General features: G+C 69.3%; 2 protein-coding genes across 4 annotated transcripts in view; both read right to left on the reverse strand.

Annotated features, from left to right (window-relative positions):
- The window catches only part of SPATS2 (spermatogenesis associated serine rich 2), a 29259-nt gene extending 22016 nt beyond the window's left edge, over positions 1–7243 (reverse strand). For 2 of the 3 annotated variants that reach the window (XM_075445628.1, XM_075445626.1), the window contains exon 1: positions 7151–7243. The gene's annotated coding sequence lies outside the window, so the exon portion shown is untranslated. Of the gene's footprint in view, positions 1–6148; positions 6305–7150 lie in introns of those variants that run through there. The other variant, XM_075445627.1, reaches the window with a different exon arrangement.
- Positions 7244–7952: 709 nt separating this feature from the next.
- On the reverse strand, positions 7953–9868 carry DNAJC22 (DnaJ heat shock protein family (Hsp40) member C22). The gene is made up of 3 exons (XM_075445733.1): positions 9793–9868; positions 8457–9334; positions 7953–8258 (listed from the first exon to the last, which is right to left on the reverse strand). Exons 2-3 carry the CDS (start codon positions 9243–9245, stop codon positions 7953–7955), a joined length of 1095 nt encoding a protein of 364 aa, XP_075301848.1. The 5' UTR covers positions 9246–9334; positions 9793–9868.
- Positions 9869–15909: the final 6041 nt, after the last annotated feature.

Below are 15909 nucleotides of genomic sequence, written 5' to 3' on the forward strand. Positions count from 1 at the left end.
CGAGGCGGCGCAGGGGCAGCTCCGCGCAGCATCACATACGTGTCTTTTCCCTGCGCTCCCGCTTTCGGGAGCCGGCGACGGCAGCGGCGGCAGGCGCCGCATCGAGTGCGATGACAGGTTAAACAAAGAACGACAGGGTACGCAAGGTGAGGAGACAATGGAGACCTCTGTGCCACGGCAAAGCCGCCGAACCCCAACGCAGCGTCCGGCCGCCGTGGCAAAACCTCGCGGCCGTGTTCACAATGGAGCGGGAAAAGCCACAGAAACTGCCATTTCAATATGTAAAATCTATCAGTAAATCTATCAGTAAATCTATCAGTAAATCTATCAGTAAATCTATCAGTAAATCTATCAGTAAACATCAGGAGACCTTGTACACTTTAGCAAAGCCCCCACGCTCCTGGAAATGAGATGACAGCGCTGCGAAGCACGCATCTGATCTGCCCCAGAAATAATTACAAGTTCAGCCCCAGAAATAATTACAAGTTCAGCTCCCGTCCACCCCGCTCAGGATTATTTCCAGGGATCTGGTTTACAAGCCTGAGGAGCACAGCAACGCTCCCGAAACACAAGAACCGGCGACACCACCCCAGGGCTCATCACCAGGGTCCTAAGGAGCCTGTTTTGATTTAAAAATAGACATTTCCTATCATAAGAATTTTCCTTTATTCGCTACACAGCGGTTCCAAACTCCTTTCTAACCAGCGACCCCAGCAATCAAAACCTGAGACGGGGTCAGCGCTCGCTGCCCGCGCAGAACGGACGGGGAAGCAGAATGTTTTACCTGCAAAGCGCGTCCCGAAACGAGCGCTGGTTACCAACGCCTGCCCCCCGCCTTCGGCTCCCCGAGTTCAACGCCTTCGCCCCTTCTGACGCCTCGAGGCACCGACCACCACCGCATCGAAACGGCGGCGTTCGAAACTCTGCTCCAAAACGCAGAAGCCGGAGGATTTAGCGAAGGATTACGCCGCCGTACGGAGACGGGAGCGGCCCCGAGCTCGGCGCTGGGAGATCGCCGGCAGGTCGAGCTCTGCCAGCGTGGCGATGGGCTTCGGTTCGCACGGTGACACCCGAGTTTCGCTTCCCCACCCGCCTGCTTGGTGTCCGGAGCAGGAAGCGCTCGGGCGGCCGCGCAGCCGTCCGGCCGCCGGGAACCGCCGGCACCTCCCGCGATCCGCAGCGAGCGCGCGGCTGCGGGGAAGGCAGGCGCTCACGCACTGACCTATGATACCAGAGCCAAATGCCCGCGGTCTGTTTGCTCAGGGTTCAAAAAAACAAACAAACCAAAATATAAACCCCACGGAACTGTACTTTGGAGCTGTCTTTACAATTTAATTGTTTAAATAAAGATGAGCACGCTTTAATCCGAGGGAGGGTGGGAAGACGCAGGTACTGCCAGACGCCCGCAACGTCGCGCTGGGGAGTGCTTTACGTGAACTCCCTCACGCTGTCTCGAACTGAATTCACCAAACAAAGGAACACTTGAAAACTGCCTGGCGTGTGCGTCCCCGCAGAGCAAACACCGGCGAGAACGCTCCATCCAGAGCAAGCAGAGAAACGAGCTGTACAAAACAGAAGTTGCCGCTAAAGAAGTTGCCAGGAAATCTCGAAAAGCCTGGAAGACTCTACAGCTTATCACCCACCAAACACAGCCTTACCCACTTCAAAGGAGGAAAATAAACAGTAATTAAGTCTTGAGGGGAAAACAAACACCATGCAACAGGCTCTGGGTTACTCTTTGGCGAGCTAAAGCCCAAGCACAGCGGTAATAAAATAATGGACTGGCAACAAAACCCCACGGATGGATCTGACGGGTATAAAGCGGCAAATCTTTACTCCTTGATGATGCAATTAATATTTCACCCGATACAGCAGAGTCTAGAGCCGGGCAAGCGGCTCGGGCTGCTCGGCGTCTCGCACGGCGCGGCCGCCGGGAATCCTAACGGGGCTGCAGGCTGGGAACCTCACACGGACCGGCGCGAGGGGGCTGGAAAACACACAGGTGCTTGGAAAGCTCAGGCGGCAATTTCAAGGCTGGTAAAACAGCAGAGGTTAACGCAGGCTGAAATAAACTCTTCACAGGCAGCGAGCTCCTCCAGAGAAGGGCAGTACGAGGCTTCTACAGCGCAGCGCCCGCGCCAACAGCAGCACTAAAGCATCAGCACAAAAACGTCAAGAAATCTACCTGCGGGATTACGATAAAATATCGTCGCTGTAACGGAACGGCCGGGGAGCGACAGAACCCGCAGAAACCCAACTCCCTCCCGCGAGGGACAGAGCAACCAAACCGCTCCCAGAGCCGCCAGCGCTCAGCTCCCGACATCAAGCTTTTCCAGCTCACACTGGAAATGCACATAATTGGTAAATGCACAAATCTCTGCATATTCCACCTCGTTTAGAAAGAAGGGAAACATCTGAAATTTTACAGACAGCGAACCCAAAAAGAAACGGCTTCCAAATCCCGCACCCGCGGCGGGAGCTCGCCGCGCTACTCCTGCTCCGTCTGGACGGGTGATTTCAGCAAACTTCCGGAACTCGATCGCTCCCTGTTTGCAGGCAAAGGAGATAAACAGCGAGAAATGTGTCTGGAGTTTTTTATTAGTCTGTGGAAGATGCTTTTGCGGAGGAATCCGGAGTTCCGAGGAACGAATCAATCTGCTGCTTGGGAGGGTTTTCACCACGGCTGTTGTGGCACGGCGGGCTGTCCCCCGCCTCGCGCCGGCCGGCGCGTAACTCCCGCTGCACAGCAGCGTCTGGCTAATTGGCTTCTGCGTTCAGCAGTCCCTTCCCAAGCTATTTTAATCTTGTTGATCGAGCACGTCAGAGTGGTCGCTGCGAGTACACACCGCAGCATTTCAGGAGAATAAACGGTCCTGTTTGTAATTTATAATCATTCTCAAATAAAAACCCATTTCCCAAGACTCCGGCACCTCGGCGGACCCGGGTGTTTACCCACAGCGCTGGGCCCCTCCTCTGCAACGCGCTCACGCGAGCAGGGAATTAACTCTGGTTTATAGCACAGCCTGAAAAAACCAACTTACAGTTCCACTAGGAATTCAGGAACTTCTCCTGCCTGCCACGGCACACAGCTCGCAGGGCGGGCAGGCACCACGCGCCCACTGCGCACCGAACTCCCCGACGTCCCCACGGCCTCCGCCAGCCCCAGCGCACGGCACAAGCGCGGCCGGGCTTCTCCCAGCCCTCCACGGACTCCCCGAGAGTCCGCGCCGCGCCGAGACCCTGGGACTCGGGAGCTTTTCTGCAAATACCTGTTCGGTTCCAGCAGCCCGAAACAAGCCTGTCCACATCTGGCGCTCAGCGGGCGCCTCGCGCGCTTCTCTGCGGAGAGAGAACTCTCGCCCTGGAACAGACGGCGAAACGCTCTGCGCCAACACCCCCACCAGCGCCAGGCAGCTGGACTGCCCGGCACCGGCAAGGAGGGAAGCGCTCCGCTCAGCAGCAAGCGCGGCACAAGCCCGGCTGCAACTCGGCTTTTTTCTTTTTCTTTTTCTTTTTCCCCCCTTTAGACAGAGACGCTCGGGTTTCTGAAGCCCCTTCCACCAGACAAGGGCTTGGCCAGGGACGGCGGGGACGGCGGACTGCGGCCTCCCGGCCTCTCCCAGCACAGGTCCGGGAAGCTCCGACGCCGGCGGCCAGTCCCTGCCTGCACCGAGCGGCTGCGTCGCCCACCCTGGACAAGACCTGTCGCGGGACTGGACAAAGGGTCGTAAAATCGGACAACACAAAGAACCAGTCTAGGATTTAAAAAAAAAAAATACTTTCTTAATATCACTCTTGGGGGTTGGGTTGGGGTTTTTTTCAGTATTTCCTCAGGAATGAGCCGAACATTTAACCTCCGAGATAATTAGCTGTCTATATTCTGCTTAAATCCACACATTTATTATTCTTTCACCAAGCGCATTATGCAGAGCACGACTTGGCATTAGCTATTCTCAAACATCTACCTCTTACAAGCTAATTGTGTACGATTTTGCAGCACAAAGAAGTAAAACTAAGTCTTTCAGCTGACAAAACATTGCTGTATCTGTTCCAGCCATGCTACGAAAGCCCACCCGGAGTGCTTACAACTACTTTAATAGAGGAAAAGCAGACCACCGGGCTCTGCGCTCTGCGGGACGGGCTGCGGCGCAGGGTGCCTGGTCGGTCACCGCTTTCCACACTCGCTTTCCAGCTAAACGGGTGCTGGAACCGCTGGTGGGGCTTCTGACGCTTCGCGCTGCGATGCGAGCGGGGCGAGGCGGCAGAACTGCAAGGCTCTTGAGCTGGACACCAAGTTTCGCTTTCCTGAGGCAAAGAGCTCTTTGCACTTTGCCTTCCGGCCTTCCCTCCAGCCACCCAACGCCCTCTGCTCCGCTCCCTGACCAGCTGCCGTCGGGACCTCGCACACACGTTGCTCCTCTCTAATTCCGCGTGCGTCGCTACTGTTTTTAGACTGCATTTGCCAGCGTTGTGAGCTGGAAGAGTCTCAGCGACTTGCCAAGAATTATCTCACATTTAAGAGGATGAGCACGTGTCTTCTAGATTAAACTTTACTTTTTATCAAACTACCTGAAAACCAGCAGCTTTCGAAAAGAAGGAAGGAAAAAACAACCGCAAACACAGCAGAAGATGCCACCTTTCACCGCCCCACTGTAAGCGGTGAAAACATCCCTGAGCTCCCCCAGCTGCAATGGGGAGAATGGGATTGCCGTAGTCCCGCCAGACGCCTTCCCCTCTCCCTCAGCTTCTTCCTTGACTATAGCTGGTCTCCGGGTCAGGTATGCCCAGACAGAGCTTGAAAACATCATTAAAAACAAGCCGTATATTTTAATTGCCTGATCTATTATTTTTTAAAAACCCAGTACCTATATTTCCTCTCCAGACTGCAAGTCACCTTTAGAGCTCTCTTGTCCTGAATCCAACAGGAATCTTCTACTTAGGGGCTGCATGGCTCAGAAAAATCATAAAATATTTAAACACCCCTTGAAGAGCAAGCTGCAATTAAAAGAAGCCCTTCTGCATCAGGCAGTTCAGGCCGGCAAAGCTGACGCGATGGCAACCTCAGCAGCCACCGCTACGGCCACGCAGACGTGACGCGCAGCAGAGCAGCCGCCGGGGCCACGCACGACTTCCACGCAGATCGTGCCAGAGTTAGGACGGGCGGCACGCGCGTTGCTGGCCTGGCGCACACAAACTGCGTTATTAACGGAGTACGGCAATAAAGGAAACGAGCTCCGGGCGCACAGAGCAACGCCGTGCGACGGCGGGAGCACGAGACAGACCCAAGCGAGGCGTCAGCGGGGACGGCCCGCGCTCCCCGACCGGCTGGCGAGGAAGAGGAGAAGCTGCAGCGCTGTCGACCCTCGCTTCCTCCCCTCCACCTTTCAGCGGGCAGCATCAATCCCGACCGCGGGCGCTGCTGGGGAGGTTCTGCCCTTACCCCTCACCCCGAGCACAGACGCGGCCGCGCTGCCGCACTCCGTCTGCCCAGGGCAGGGTGGGAGGGAAGGCAGCAGCTTGGTGCCAGCCGGAGTCCAGGAGCTCTCACGCCAGACGCCCGCTGCCCTTTCTACCCTACCAGCCCTCCTCCAGGTCCCCAGACCTCCTGGTTTCACAGAATCACAGAACCCCAGCATGGTCGGGGTTGGAAGCGCCCTCTGTGGGTCACCCAGCCCAACCCCCTGCCCAAGCAGGGTCACCCAGAGCAGGGGGCACAGCACCGCGGCCAGGCGGGGCTGGAATATCTCCAGAGAAGGAGACTCCCCAGCCCCTCTGGGCAGCCTGGGCCAGGGCTCCGTCACCCTCAGAGGGAAGAACTTCCAGCCAGACTGCGTAACGGGGCAGCCCCAGCTCGTGTGAGCAAGTCCTGCCCAGGAAGCACTGAGCCCCAGAGCCAAACGGTGCGGCAGGACCTCCACACCCGTAACTTTCGAGGCAGAAGGCCTCTGGATCTGCGCCTCCAAAGCAAGACGCGGCAGCCAGAGCTTCCAACAGAAGCACCTGGTGGGAAGCGTGTTGCAGAGTTAGGGTGGAGGAGTCACTATAAAAGCTCAAAATCATGAAAAGAGCTCCCAGGCTCCGGCGGGACGCGGAAGCAGCCCCCACGGGTAGTCAGCGGGGAATTTGCTGTCGATTGCTCCCAGCTCACCTCCACCAACCAACAGAGGCTCTGCCTGGGCATCTCCAGCTCCTCTGCAGGCCCGACGGCAGCAAGCTGCTCTGCGAGGGCACGGACGGGACCACCAGCCCTCCGCAGCGGGTCGCTGCGCCCAGGGAGGACGGGGACACCGGGGCAACCACGCAGGCACCCTCGGGAAGCAACCCCGCACCCCTCCCCGGACCCTCGCCCCTCTCCAAACCGAGCAAAACCCCGCTCTTCGCCTTCCTTCGCGGGGAGCCGCGGCGCGGGGCCGGTCTCTGCGGGGAAGGCGGCTCCACAACTCCTCTGCAACAGCTCCCTCTGCGGATACCGAGCCGAGCGCCGAGCACGGACCCAGCCAAGCCCCCACGGGGGAGCAGAGCGGGCACCGGGCACCGGGAGCCACCTCCTGCCTCACCGCTGCCTCGCTCCCAAGAGCCCACAGCGGCTGGGGGGGAGAGCCGAGCTCCGGGGGGGCTGAAGGCCGACGGGGGGGGGGGGTGTCACATCGCCCTCTCCGCCCCCCAGCCCGCTCTCACCGCCCCCGCGTCGGGGGGCCACGCAAGGCCGCAGCGCGGGGTCGCCGAGGGCGGGTTCCTGGCCCGGGCCCTGCAGGCGGAGAGGCCGGGGGGGGGAGGGGGGGGCCGGGCTGCGGACGTGTCCCGGCTGCGGCAGAAATCACGCGTTAACGGCCCGGCCCCCGCCGCCCGGCCCCCCCCCGCCGCCTGCCCACCGCCCCGCGGGCCGCTCCCGCTTCCCCGCGCTGGGGGGGGCCGGAGGGGGGGCTCCCCCCCACTCCGCAGCGGCCCAGGCTCTCCGCAGCCCCTCCCCCCGCCGCTGCCAGCCCAGCCCCCCCCCCCCGAGAACCCACCGCCCCCCCCCACCAGGCCGCCCCCTTCCCCACACCAGGCCCCGCCGCCCCCCGGCCAGGACCCCGCCTGCGCCCGCCCCTGCAGCCCCCTCCCCCGGCCGCCCCGGCCGGGCCCGGCCCCGCGGCCGCCCCGCACTCACCGGCCGCGGCGGGGGCCCGCCCGCTCGCCCCCCCCCCTCGCCTCAGCCCGCCGCGATGCGCCGGGGAGGGGGGCAGGGGGGCCGCGGCCCGGCAGGAGCCCTCAGGCTGCGCCAGCCAATCGGGACGCGGCCAAGCGCTCGGCAGCCAATGGCGGCGAGAGGCCGCCGCACCGCGCCCGCCCTCCTAGAGGACTTCGCCAATGAGAGGGCGTGGAAGGCCGGGTCGGCCCCCCGCCTCCTTCGCCTTCAACCAGTCAGAAAAGAAGCGGGGGCAGGGCCGATAGCTCCTGGCCAATGAGAGGGCAGAGCGGTGTCCCCGGGCGCGCTGAGACGCGGCTCGGCGCGAGGAGGGAGGCATCCCGCCAGCCAATGACGAAGCGGTGCAGCCGACGCGACTGAGAAGGCCCCGCCCCCTCCCGCCTCCGGGGCGCGCGGGAGGCGTGACCAATCTCCGCCGAGAGCCAATCGGATACAGCAAAACCGAAGCCCCCTCCTCCCCGCCCCCACGATGGGCGGGGAGAGGCGGGGCGAAGGGCGCCGAACGTGGACGGAAACTGCCGAGAGCCACCGCCCCGCAACGGAAACACCCGAGTGCGCGCCGGGAACGGCCGAAGATGGGGGGCACCAGGGGCTGAGCTCTGGAGCCGCGTGTTCGAGGCCCCGCTCCGCCCTCACCGACCCCCGCCCGCTTCTGCCCCGGGGGGCACCGGGGCTGGCGGCCGTGCGAGGGCTGGCGGGGCCGTCGTGTGATGGCCGGCACGGATCGGCGTGCAGCAGCTCGCACAAGCCCCCGTGCCATGGTTCACGGAAGCCCCCATGCGCCCCGGTGCAAGGGGTTCTCGGCGGCCCCGGGCCCCCGCTCGACGCGAGTGAAGGAGCCGAGCGGCAGCGAGAGGGAAACCTCGTGTTTGCGACCCCCCCCCCCGGTCACCCCGCGGCCGCCCTCCTGGCCCCCCCCCAGCTCCTCGTAGGCCTCCTGCAGCTGGATGAAGCGTTGCTCGGCCTCCTCCGCCCGCTGCCGGTGGTGGTCCGGGTGCCAAAGCTTCACCAGCTCCCGGTAGCTCCGGTGCACGTCCTCGGCGGAGGAGCCAGCCGGGAGGCCCAGGACCTGGGGATGGGAGGGACGCGCTGGGGTGGGCTGTGGGGACCCTGCCAGTCCCCCCCCCCAGGGCTGCAGGTGGCCTCAGCAGCTGGAGGGGACCCCAAAAAGGGTGTTTGGTCCCCCCCAAGGCCATGGGAGCAGCCAAACCCCACGGATCCCCCCACCACAGCATCCGCCCCGGGCACCCGGCGCCGCGTCCCGCACCTTGTACGCCCGCCGCTGCCGCTCGCTCCAGCTGTTGGGTTTGAAGCCGGTGCCGTGGTCCCGCGCCGGAGAGCCGCCGGCGAAGCCCAGGACCTCCACCAGGAGCCGGCCGGCGCGGAGGGGCAGGAGCAGGAGCTCGGTGGCGGCACGGGCCAGGGCCAGGAGGGTCCCCAGCACCCCGGCAGCGCCGCAGAGCCCGCGGCCGGCGAGCGGGGCGGCGAAGGCCAGGCACGCCAGCCCGAGGTGGTAGAGCCGGGCGGCCAGCCGGGGCCGCGGCACCCCCCGGGGCTTGTAACGCCGGTGCTGCTGGGCGGTGATGCTAGCGGCCAGGCTGGCGGGCAGCACCGCCAGCACCCGGCCCTGGAAGAGGAGGGAGGCGAGGAAGGCTGCGGCCAGGGTGCTGGGTGCCTCCGCCGTCTGGTCCCCCACCGAGGAGACCAGCTGCACCCCCAGCCCCACGGCCAGGGGCTGCGCCAGCAGCGCCGGCACCCAGGGCAGCCCCAGCGCCGCCGCCAGCCCGAAATACATCCCCACCGTCACCTGCCCCGCCAGGCGCAGGGGGCTGAGGGCTGGCACGGTCCCGCCGCGGTCCCTGGGTGCCCCGGCCCCGTTGGCGGCTGCCACCCAGCTGGGGAGGTGCCAGAAGTCCCAGAGCCAGCCGCCGCCGAAGCCGCCCAGCGTCAGCATCCAGAGCAGCGCGTGGCTGTCCCGGCCCAGGTAGATGTGGTGCAGGCCCAGCGGCCCCCCCAGCGCCCACAGCCCGTAGGCCACCAGCAGCCGCTTGGCCATCGTCCCCCCGGCTCCAGGCACCGGCTCGGTGGGGCTGCCCAGGGGGTCACCGCCCTGGCGGGCACTGGCACGGCCCTGGCATCTAGCACCTTGCGGGATGGACGGTGCAGTCAGGGACCCCAGGTCACGCTGTGCCCCCTCCACCAGACCCCTCCAGTGACCTGCGTGCCCACCCAGGGCCCTGCATGCCCACTCAGGACCAGTGCGTGCCCACCCAGGGCCCTGCATGCCCACCCAGGGCTGGTGAGTGCCCACCCAGGGCCCTGCATGCCCACCCAGGGCTGGTGCACTCCAACACAGCTCCCATGTGCCCACCCAGGGCTGGTGCCTGCCCACCCAGCACCCCGTGTCCCCACCCAGGACCCACTGTGCCCACCCAGGGTCCTGCATGCCCACTCAGACCCCCCCTGTGCCCACCCAGGGTCCCCTGAGTCCACCCAGCACCCTGTGAGCCCACTCACAGTCCCAGGAGCCCACCCCGGGGTGGCTGCACCCCCGCAGCCCCCCGCACCCCGCGCTGGGGGGGTCCAGGCCCCCCTAGACCCACCTCTCCCCACGGAGCTTCCGGCAGCACCGCTCCCCCCGACAGACTTTGCCCAGGCACGACACCGGGCAAAGGCCACGGCACCGGCACTGCCACAGCTGTGTGGGGACCTGGGGGGGGGGACACCGTGTGCCCCACACCGGGACCCCCAGCCCCGTGCCCCCTCCCACGGCGCAGCCGGCCCCGGCACACCACGGTGCTGGTATCGGGGGTACCGGCTGCACGGCAGGTGTGAACCCCCCCGGTGCAGCGGCCCATCGGGACTCGGGGGACCCCCCGGGACTCGCAGCCCCCCCCGGGGGTCTCGGCAGCCCCCCCCGGGGGGTCTCGGCAGCCCCTGTTTGCTCAGCCCTCGCCGCCGCCGCCGCCTTTGCGGGGATTAACGCTGCCAATTTGGCCTCATCCATTATTAACGGCCCCGCAGCCGCCCTGCGCGGGGGGGTCAGCTCCCGTGAGGGGGCCCGGGGGGCTGCGAACCCCCCCCTCCCCGCTCAGCCCTACCCCCCTCCAGGCGGGGCGGCCTTGCGGGCTTTGGGGGGGCATCACCCCCGCTCGCTGCTGCCCTGGGGCTGGATGTGCCCCCCCCCGCACCCCCCGTGGGTTTGGGGGTGCAAAGGGGCAAAGCGCGGGGTTTGGGGGGGGGCGGGAGGCCGGCGCGGGGCGGGGGATGCTGGCGGCCCCCCCGGCTCGGCTGCCCGTCAGGGCGGGCTGACAGCGGCCCCCCCGGCCCCCCCCCCGCGCTGCCCGCCTGGCTGCCTCCCTGACAGCGGGTCCCGGAGGACCCCGGCCCACGCTCCGCTGCCCCCGAGCCCCGCGCCGGGGGAGGGGGGGACCCAGCCCCGCCGGCCTCAGCGAGGGCGGGGGGACCCCGCAGCGGGTGGGCGCCGGCCCGCTCACCGCAGCCCCCAGGACCCCCGGGCTGGCGGGGGCTGCGGGGCTGTGCCCCCCCCCCCCCCCGGCTTCGGCGCAGGGTCGATGCGGGGAAGGGGGGGGGGAGGGCGGGGGTCTCGCGGCCCGATCGATCCCTGCCAGCGGCTGGATTTAAAAATGTCAAATTTGCTTTCGGCGAGCGGGGCCGGCGGTCGATGGGGCGGGGGGGGGGGGGGGGGGGGGGGGGGAGGCTGGACCCCACCCCGACCTGCCCCGAGCCCCCCCCCCCCGCCGAGGAGTGGCCGGCTCCATAGGAGCCCTTGGGGGGGGGTCTCGGCTTGCCCCAGCCCGGGGCACGAAGCACACCCCCCCCCCTTGGGACATGGACCCCCCCCCCCCGCCCACGCGGGGCCGGCTGGAGGCTGCGGGCGCGTCCCCGCGTGTCACTCCGCCGGTAATTAATGGGCCGGGGTCCCCGCGGGCTCGTCCATCACTGCCAGCAGCCGGCCCCGCTCCCCCCGCAGCCCCCCCCCGGGGCGGCGGGGGGGGGGGGCTCGCTCCGCGTTAGGGGCTGACGCGCATTAATACATTAAAAATGTCAGCGGAGGAGGCCGGCTAATTGTCTGATTTAAATGTCTATTTGTCAGCGCCCGGCTCAGGTGGGCATGAGGCGAATCTGCAATGAGCCCCCGGCCCCCCCCCGACCCCCCCCCACGGCGCGGCGAGGCGAGGGGGGGGAGCCCCGGTCCCCCGCGGTGGGGTTTTGGGGGGCCCGCTCGCCTCCCACCCCCCCCTCATCGGCTCCCTCCGCCCCGCAGGAGCCGATGGGGGGGGGTGGGAGGCGAGCGGGCCCCCCCGTGCCCCGGCCGCCCACTTAATTGCCCCCCCGGGGGGGGGGTGGATTTCTCCACCCGACGTCCTCCGCATCCCTGATAAACGCCGCTTGTCCAGAGAATTAATCCGGGCCGGGCCGCAGCCATCCATCTCTGCTGGGCGCGACGGCCAGCGCGGGGGGGGGGGGGGACACACGCAAATCCCCCCCCCACGGGATCCCCCGGCCAGCCCTGCTCGGGAGATGCCCCCTCCCCCCGTCCCCCGGCTGAGACCCCGCAGCTCATCACAGCAGTGGCTCAGGGGGGTGGGCTCAGCCCCGGTGCGGCGTCTGGTCCCTGGGGGGGGGGGGGGGGGGCACACGGTACCCCCCCCCCAGCACCGCTCGGCCCCGGGACACCCCACCCCGACCTGCCCCGAGCCCCCCCCCCTCCGCCGAGGGGCGGCCGGCTTCAGAGCCGCGACCCCCCCGGCCCTACCAGCAACCTCCCAGCTGCCCCCTCACCAATTAGCAGCAGACGTTAATGAGCCGGGGGGCGGGGGTTGCCCAGGAAGTGCCGGGGCAGAAGGGGTGTGCGGGGTGAGGGCTGGGGGCACCTCGGGGATCGGGTGCGGGGCCGGGGGGGGACACCCGGCCAGGACTGGACCCACTGGGGGGGCGAGGACGTGGCCCCACCCCCCCCCCCGGTGCAGACGATCCTCCGTCCGCTCCTGCCCCCCCACCCCAAGCTGTCAAGGAGCACCCGGAGCCCCCAGCCCCCGCGCTGCGGGCACACCCCGCAACGGCCCCGCACCGGGGTCCCGACCGGCGCCTCACCGCAGCAGCACCAGGACGACCCCGGGAGCGTCCCCCCCTCAGCCCGGCCCCGCGGCCCCCCCAGCCCCCCCCCCTCCCGCTGCTGGCTTGTTGTCGCCGTTCAAGGACAATTTTCATCCCGTTTCGGCCAGCCCGGCTTCATCGCGAACGCCCCGGGGGGGCCGCGCAGCCCCGGGCCCCCCCCCCCGGCCATCGATCTTCATCCGCCCAAGGCCCACGGGGGGGCTGCCCGCCGTGGGGGGCGGGCAGGGGGCGTCCCCCGGGGACCCCGCACCGGGTGGTGGGGACGTGCCTGGGCTGGATGCGGGGCTGCCCGCGCCGGAGAGTCCTCGGGGGGCGCGGGGGGAGGTGGTGAAGGGTCGGCAGCACGGGACACCCACCCCCCCATCCCCGGGCCGGGGGGGGGCCGGGGGGCGGCGACGTTATGCGTTTATTCCTGCCCTGAGCCCCGCACCGCGGCCCCGTCAGCACCCGCCGCTCCCCCCGGGCTCCGCTCCGGCTCTGCCCCCGGTGCCGCCGGCTCTACGGGGTGGGGGGGCGGAAGGGGGGGGGGGGTCCAGCCCCCCCGAGGTGACCCGCAGCATCGCCCCGGGTCCTCCCGGGCTGGGGAAACCGAGGCACGGCCCCGCACCGGGACCCACGCGGGACCGGGGACGTCCCCGCCACCGGCGCGGTGCGGGGGGGGGTCAGCCCCGGCGCTGGGTTCGCAGCCCCCACCGTGGGGGTCGAGCCCCCCCCCCCCCGAGCCCAGCTGAGCGCCGGAGCCAGGCCCAGGGCGGGATGCGGGATGCGGGGATCCGGGATCCGGCCCCGACCCCCCCGTCCCCCCCCCCCGGCGCTGACCTTTCTGCCACCGCTGTCCTCCCCCCCCCGCCCCGCTCCGGACCCCCGGCGTCCCCTCGGTCCCCTCCCGGGCAGCCGCTCCCCGCCAGCCCGCGGCCGCCTGCTAATTAGCACTCGGGCTTCCCCTCGCAGCCCGGCTAATTAATTCGCTGTTGCTGCTCATTAAGATCAGCAGGCGGAGCGGGGGGGACGCAGCGGGGGACCCCGGCGTCCCCGTCCCCGGGGAGCAGCTCGGGCGGCCTCGGTGGCACCGGGAACCCGGCCCCGGAGGGGGGCGGGGGGGGGCTGCAGCCGTGGTTCCCCGCACGGACCCGGGCCGGTCGGGCTCGCACCGCTCCCCCCGCACAACGCGCCCGCAAATCCCGCCCGGCCCCGCCGATGGATCACCGGCCGTGAGGGGGGGTCACGAGGGGGGGGGGCGCGTCCCCCCCGCCCGGGCCCCCCCCGCGCCCTGGCATGCGGATGCACACGCACACGCGGGCACAAAGCACACACACGCACACTCACGCACCCTCCCCACAACTTCCCCCCCCCCGGTGGGCCTTCCCCCACCCCGGCGGCCCTGTGCGGGGGGTCCCCCGCGCCCCCCGGGGCCCCCCCCGCCGTGTCCCCCGCCGCAGCCGGCGGCTCCGGCCCGGTGTCTCCTCTTTCCCCGGTATTTTTCCAGCCGCCGGGAAGCGGCGGGCGAGGGCCCGGGGGGGGCCCCGGGGGGGCCTGAGGGGGCCAAGCCCTCATTCTGCGGGGGGGGCGACTCCCGGCCGGACTGGGGAGAGCAGCCGCAACTCCCCGACCCCGGCCCTGCGGGCACCGCGACGGCAGCGGGGGGGCGGGAGCCCTCCGGGATGGGGGTCTGTCCCCAGGCCGGGGCTGGGAGGGGACCCCGCGCCCCAGCAGACCCCCCCACCCCCGGCCCGGGGGTCCCTGCGCATTCGGGGTGGGCCCTGCAGAGGGGTCTCCCCAAAACGGGCCCACGGCCGCCAGCCCCCCCGGCCCCACGAGGCCGCATCAGCGGGGGGGGTCCGATGTACACCCCCCCCCCCGCGCCCCCTGCACACGCAGCCCCTGTGCCACACACGGCCCCGCACCGAAACCCCCCTGCTCACACCCCCGTACCCGCCCTGCGCCCCCCCACGCACCCCCCCGTGCAAGGCAGCACCCCCGTACCCTCCCACCCTTCTCTTGCACCCGCAGAGCCCTGCGCACACACCCCGAGCCCCGCACGCGCACCCCCCGTGCACATGCACGTCCACCCCTGCGCCCACCCCCCCGCACCCTCCGCACCCCCGCACCCCCCCTCTTGCACCCACAGAGCCCTGTGCCCCCCCCGCACGCTCTCACACCTCACGCACGGAGCTGTGCACACGCACCCCCCCCCTTGCACACTCGCATCCCCCCCGTGGACCCCCCCCCGGGCGCCCCCCGCGCTCCCGTCCCTCCTCCCCGGCCCCCCCCCCCCCCGCCGTGCCCGGTGCCGTCGGACGGGGCGGGCGGAGCGGGGCTGCGGGCGCGGCGCGGTGCGGGCGGCGGCCCCGGCACGTGGCTCCCGGCGCCGCGGGTGCAGGTACCGGCGGGGGGGGGCGGGGGGGGGGGCACCGGGGGGGCTGGCGCGTCCCCGGAGACCCCGAGCGGGGCGCGAGGGGAGGCTCCGGGAGACCCCCCGACCCCCGGGCGGAGCTGCCCGGCCCCGGCCCCGCCGGAGCGCACCGGGGAGAGCGCGGCGGGGCCGGCGGCGGGGCCGCTCCCGGGGGAGGGGGTCCCGCTCCAGGGGTGCCGCTCCCGGGGGTGCCGCTCCCGGGCAACTTGGCGAGAAGTTCCCGGCGCGTCGCGGCGGCTCCAACCCGGCTCGGTCCTGGCTCCATCCCGGCTGCATCCCCGCTCCATCCCGGCTCCTTCCCGGCTTCTTCCCAGCTCCTTCCCGGCTCGGTCCCGGCTCGGGTCCCGGCTCCTTCCGGCTCCTTCCCGTCCCCATCCCGTCCCATCCCGGCTCCTTCCCGGCTCCTTCCCGGCTCCATCCCGGCTCCATCCCGCTCCATCCCAGTTCGGTCCCCGCTCCAATCCGGGCGGCTCCACCGCGGCCCCATCCCGGCTCCGGTCCCGGCTCCATCCCGGCTCCGGTTACATCACCAGCTCCAGCACCGGCTCCGATCCTGGTTGCAGCACCGGCTCCGGTCCCGGCTGCTGCGGGAGCTCCGGTCTTCGCTCCATCCGCGGCTCCGCTCCTGGCTCCGCCGCCGTCTCGGGTCCCGGCTCCGCTGGCGGCTCCGCTCCCGGTTCCACCGTCAGCTCCGGTCTCGTCCCCTCCACCAGCGCAAGAACCGGCTCCACCCGCAGCTCCGCTCCCGGCTCCGGCTCCGGCTCCGGCCCCGCTCCCAGTCCCGTCCTCGGCCCCAGCCCCGCTGCTGTGACCGGCTGCGTCCCTGCCCCAGCCCCGTCCCTGCCCCAGCCCCACCGCTGTCCCCGTCCCTGCCCCAGCCCCGTCCCTGCCCCAGCCCCACCGCTGTCCCCGTCCCTGCCCCAGCCCCGTCCCTGTGCCAGCCCCATCCCTGCCCCAGCCCCATCCCCGTCCCCATCCCTGCCCCAGCCCCACTGCTGTCCCCATCCCCGCTGCTCCCCCCAGCCCCGTCCCCACCGCTGTCCCCATCCCCGTCCCCATCCTCATCCCCGTCCCCACCTCCCCCCCCATCCCACCCCATCCCTGCTCCCAGCCCGGTCCCCGCCGGGGTCCAAGGCTCGGTGGGTGGCCAGGTGCCTCCCGCCCC

The sequence above is a fragment of the Opisthocomus hoazin genome, chromosome 32 (genome assembly GCF_030867145.1).
Source record: "Opisthocomus hoazin isolate bOpiHoa1 chromosome 32, bOpiHoa1.hap1, whole genome shotgun sequence".
NCBI classification, from domain to species: Eukaryota; Metazoa; Chordata; class Aves; order Opisthocomiformes; family Opisthocomidae; genus Opisthocomus; species Opisthocomus hoazin.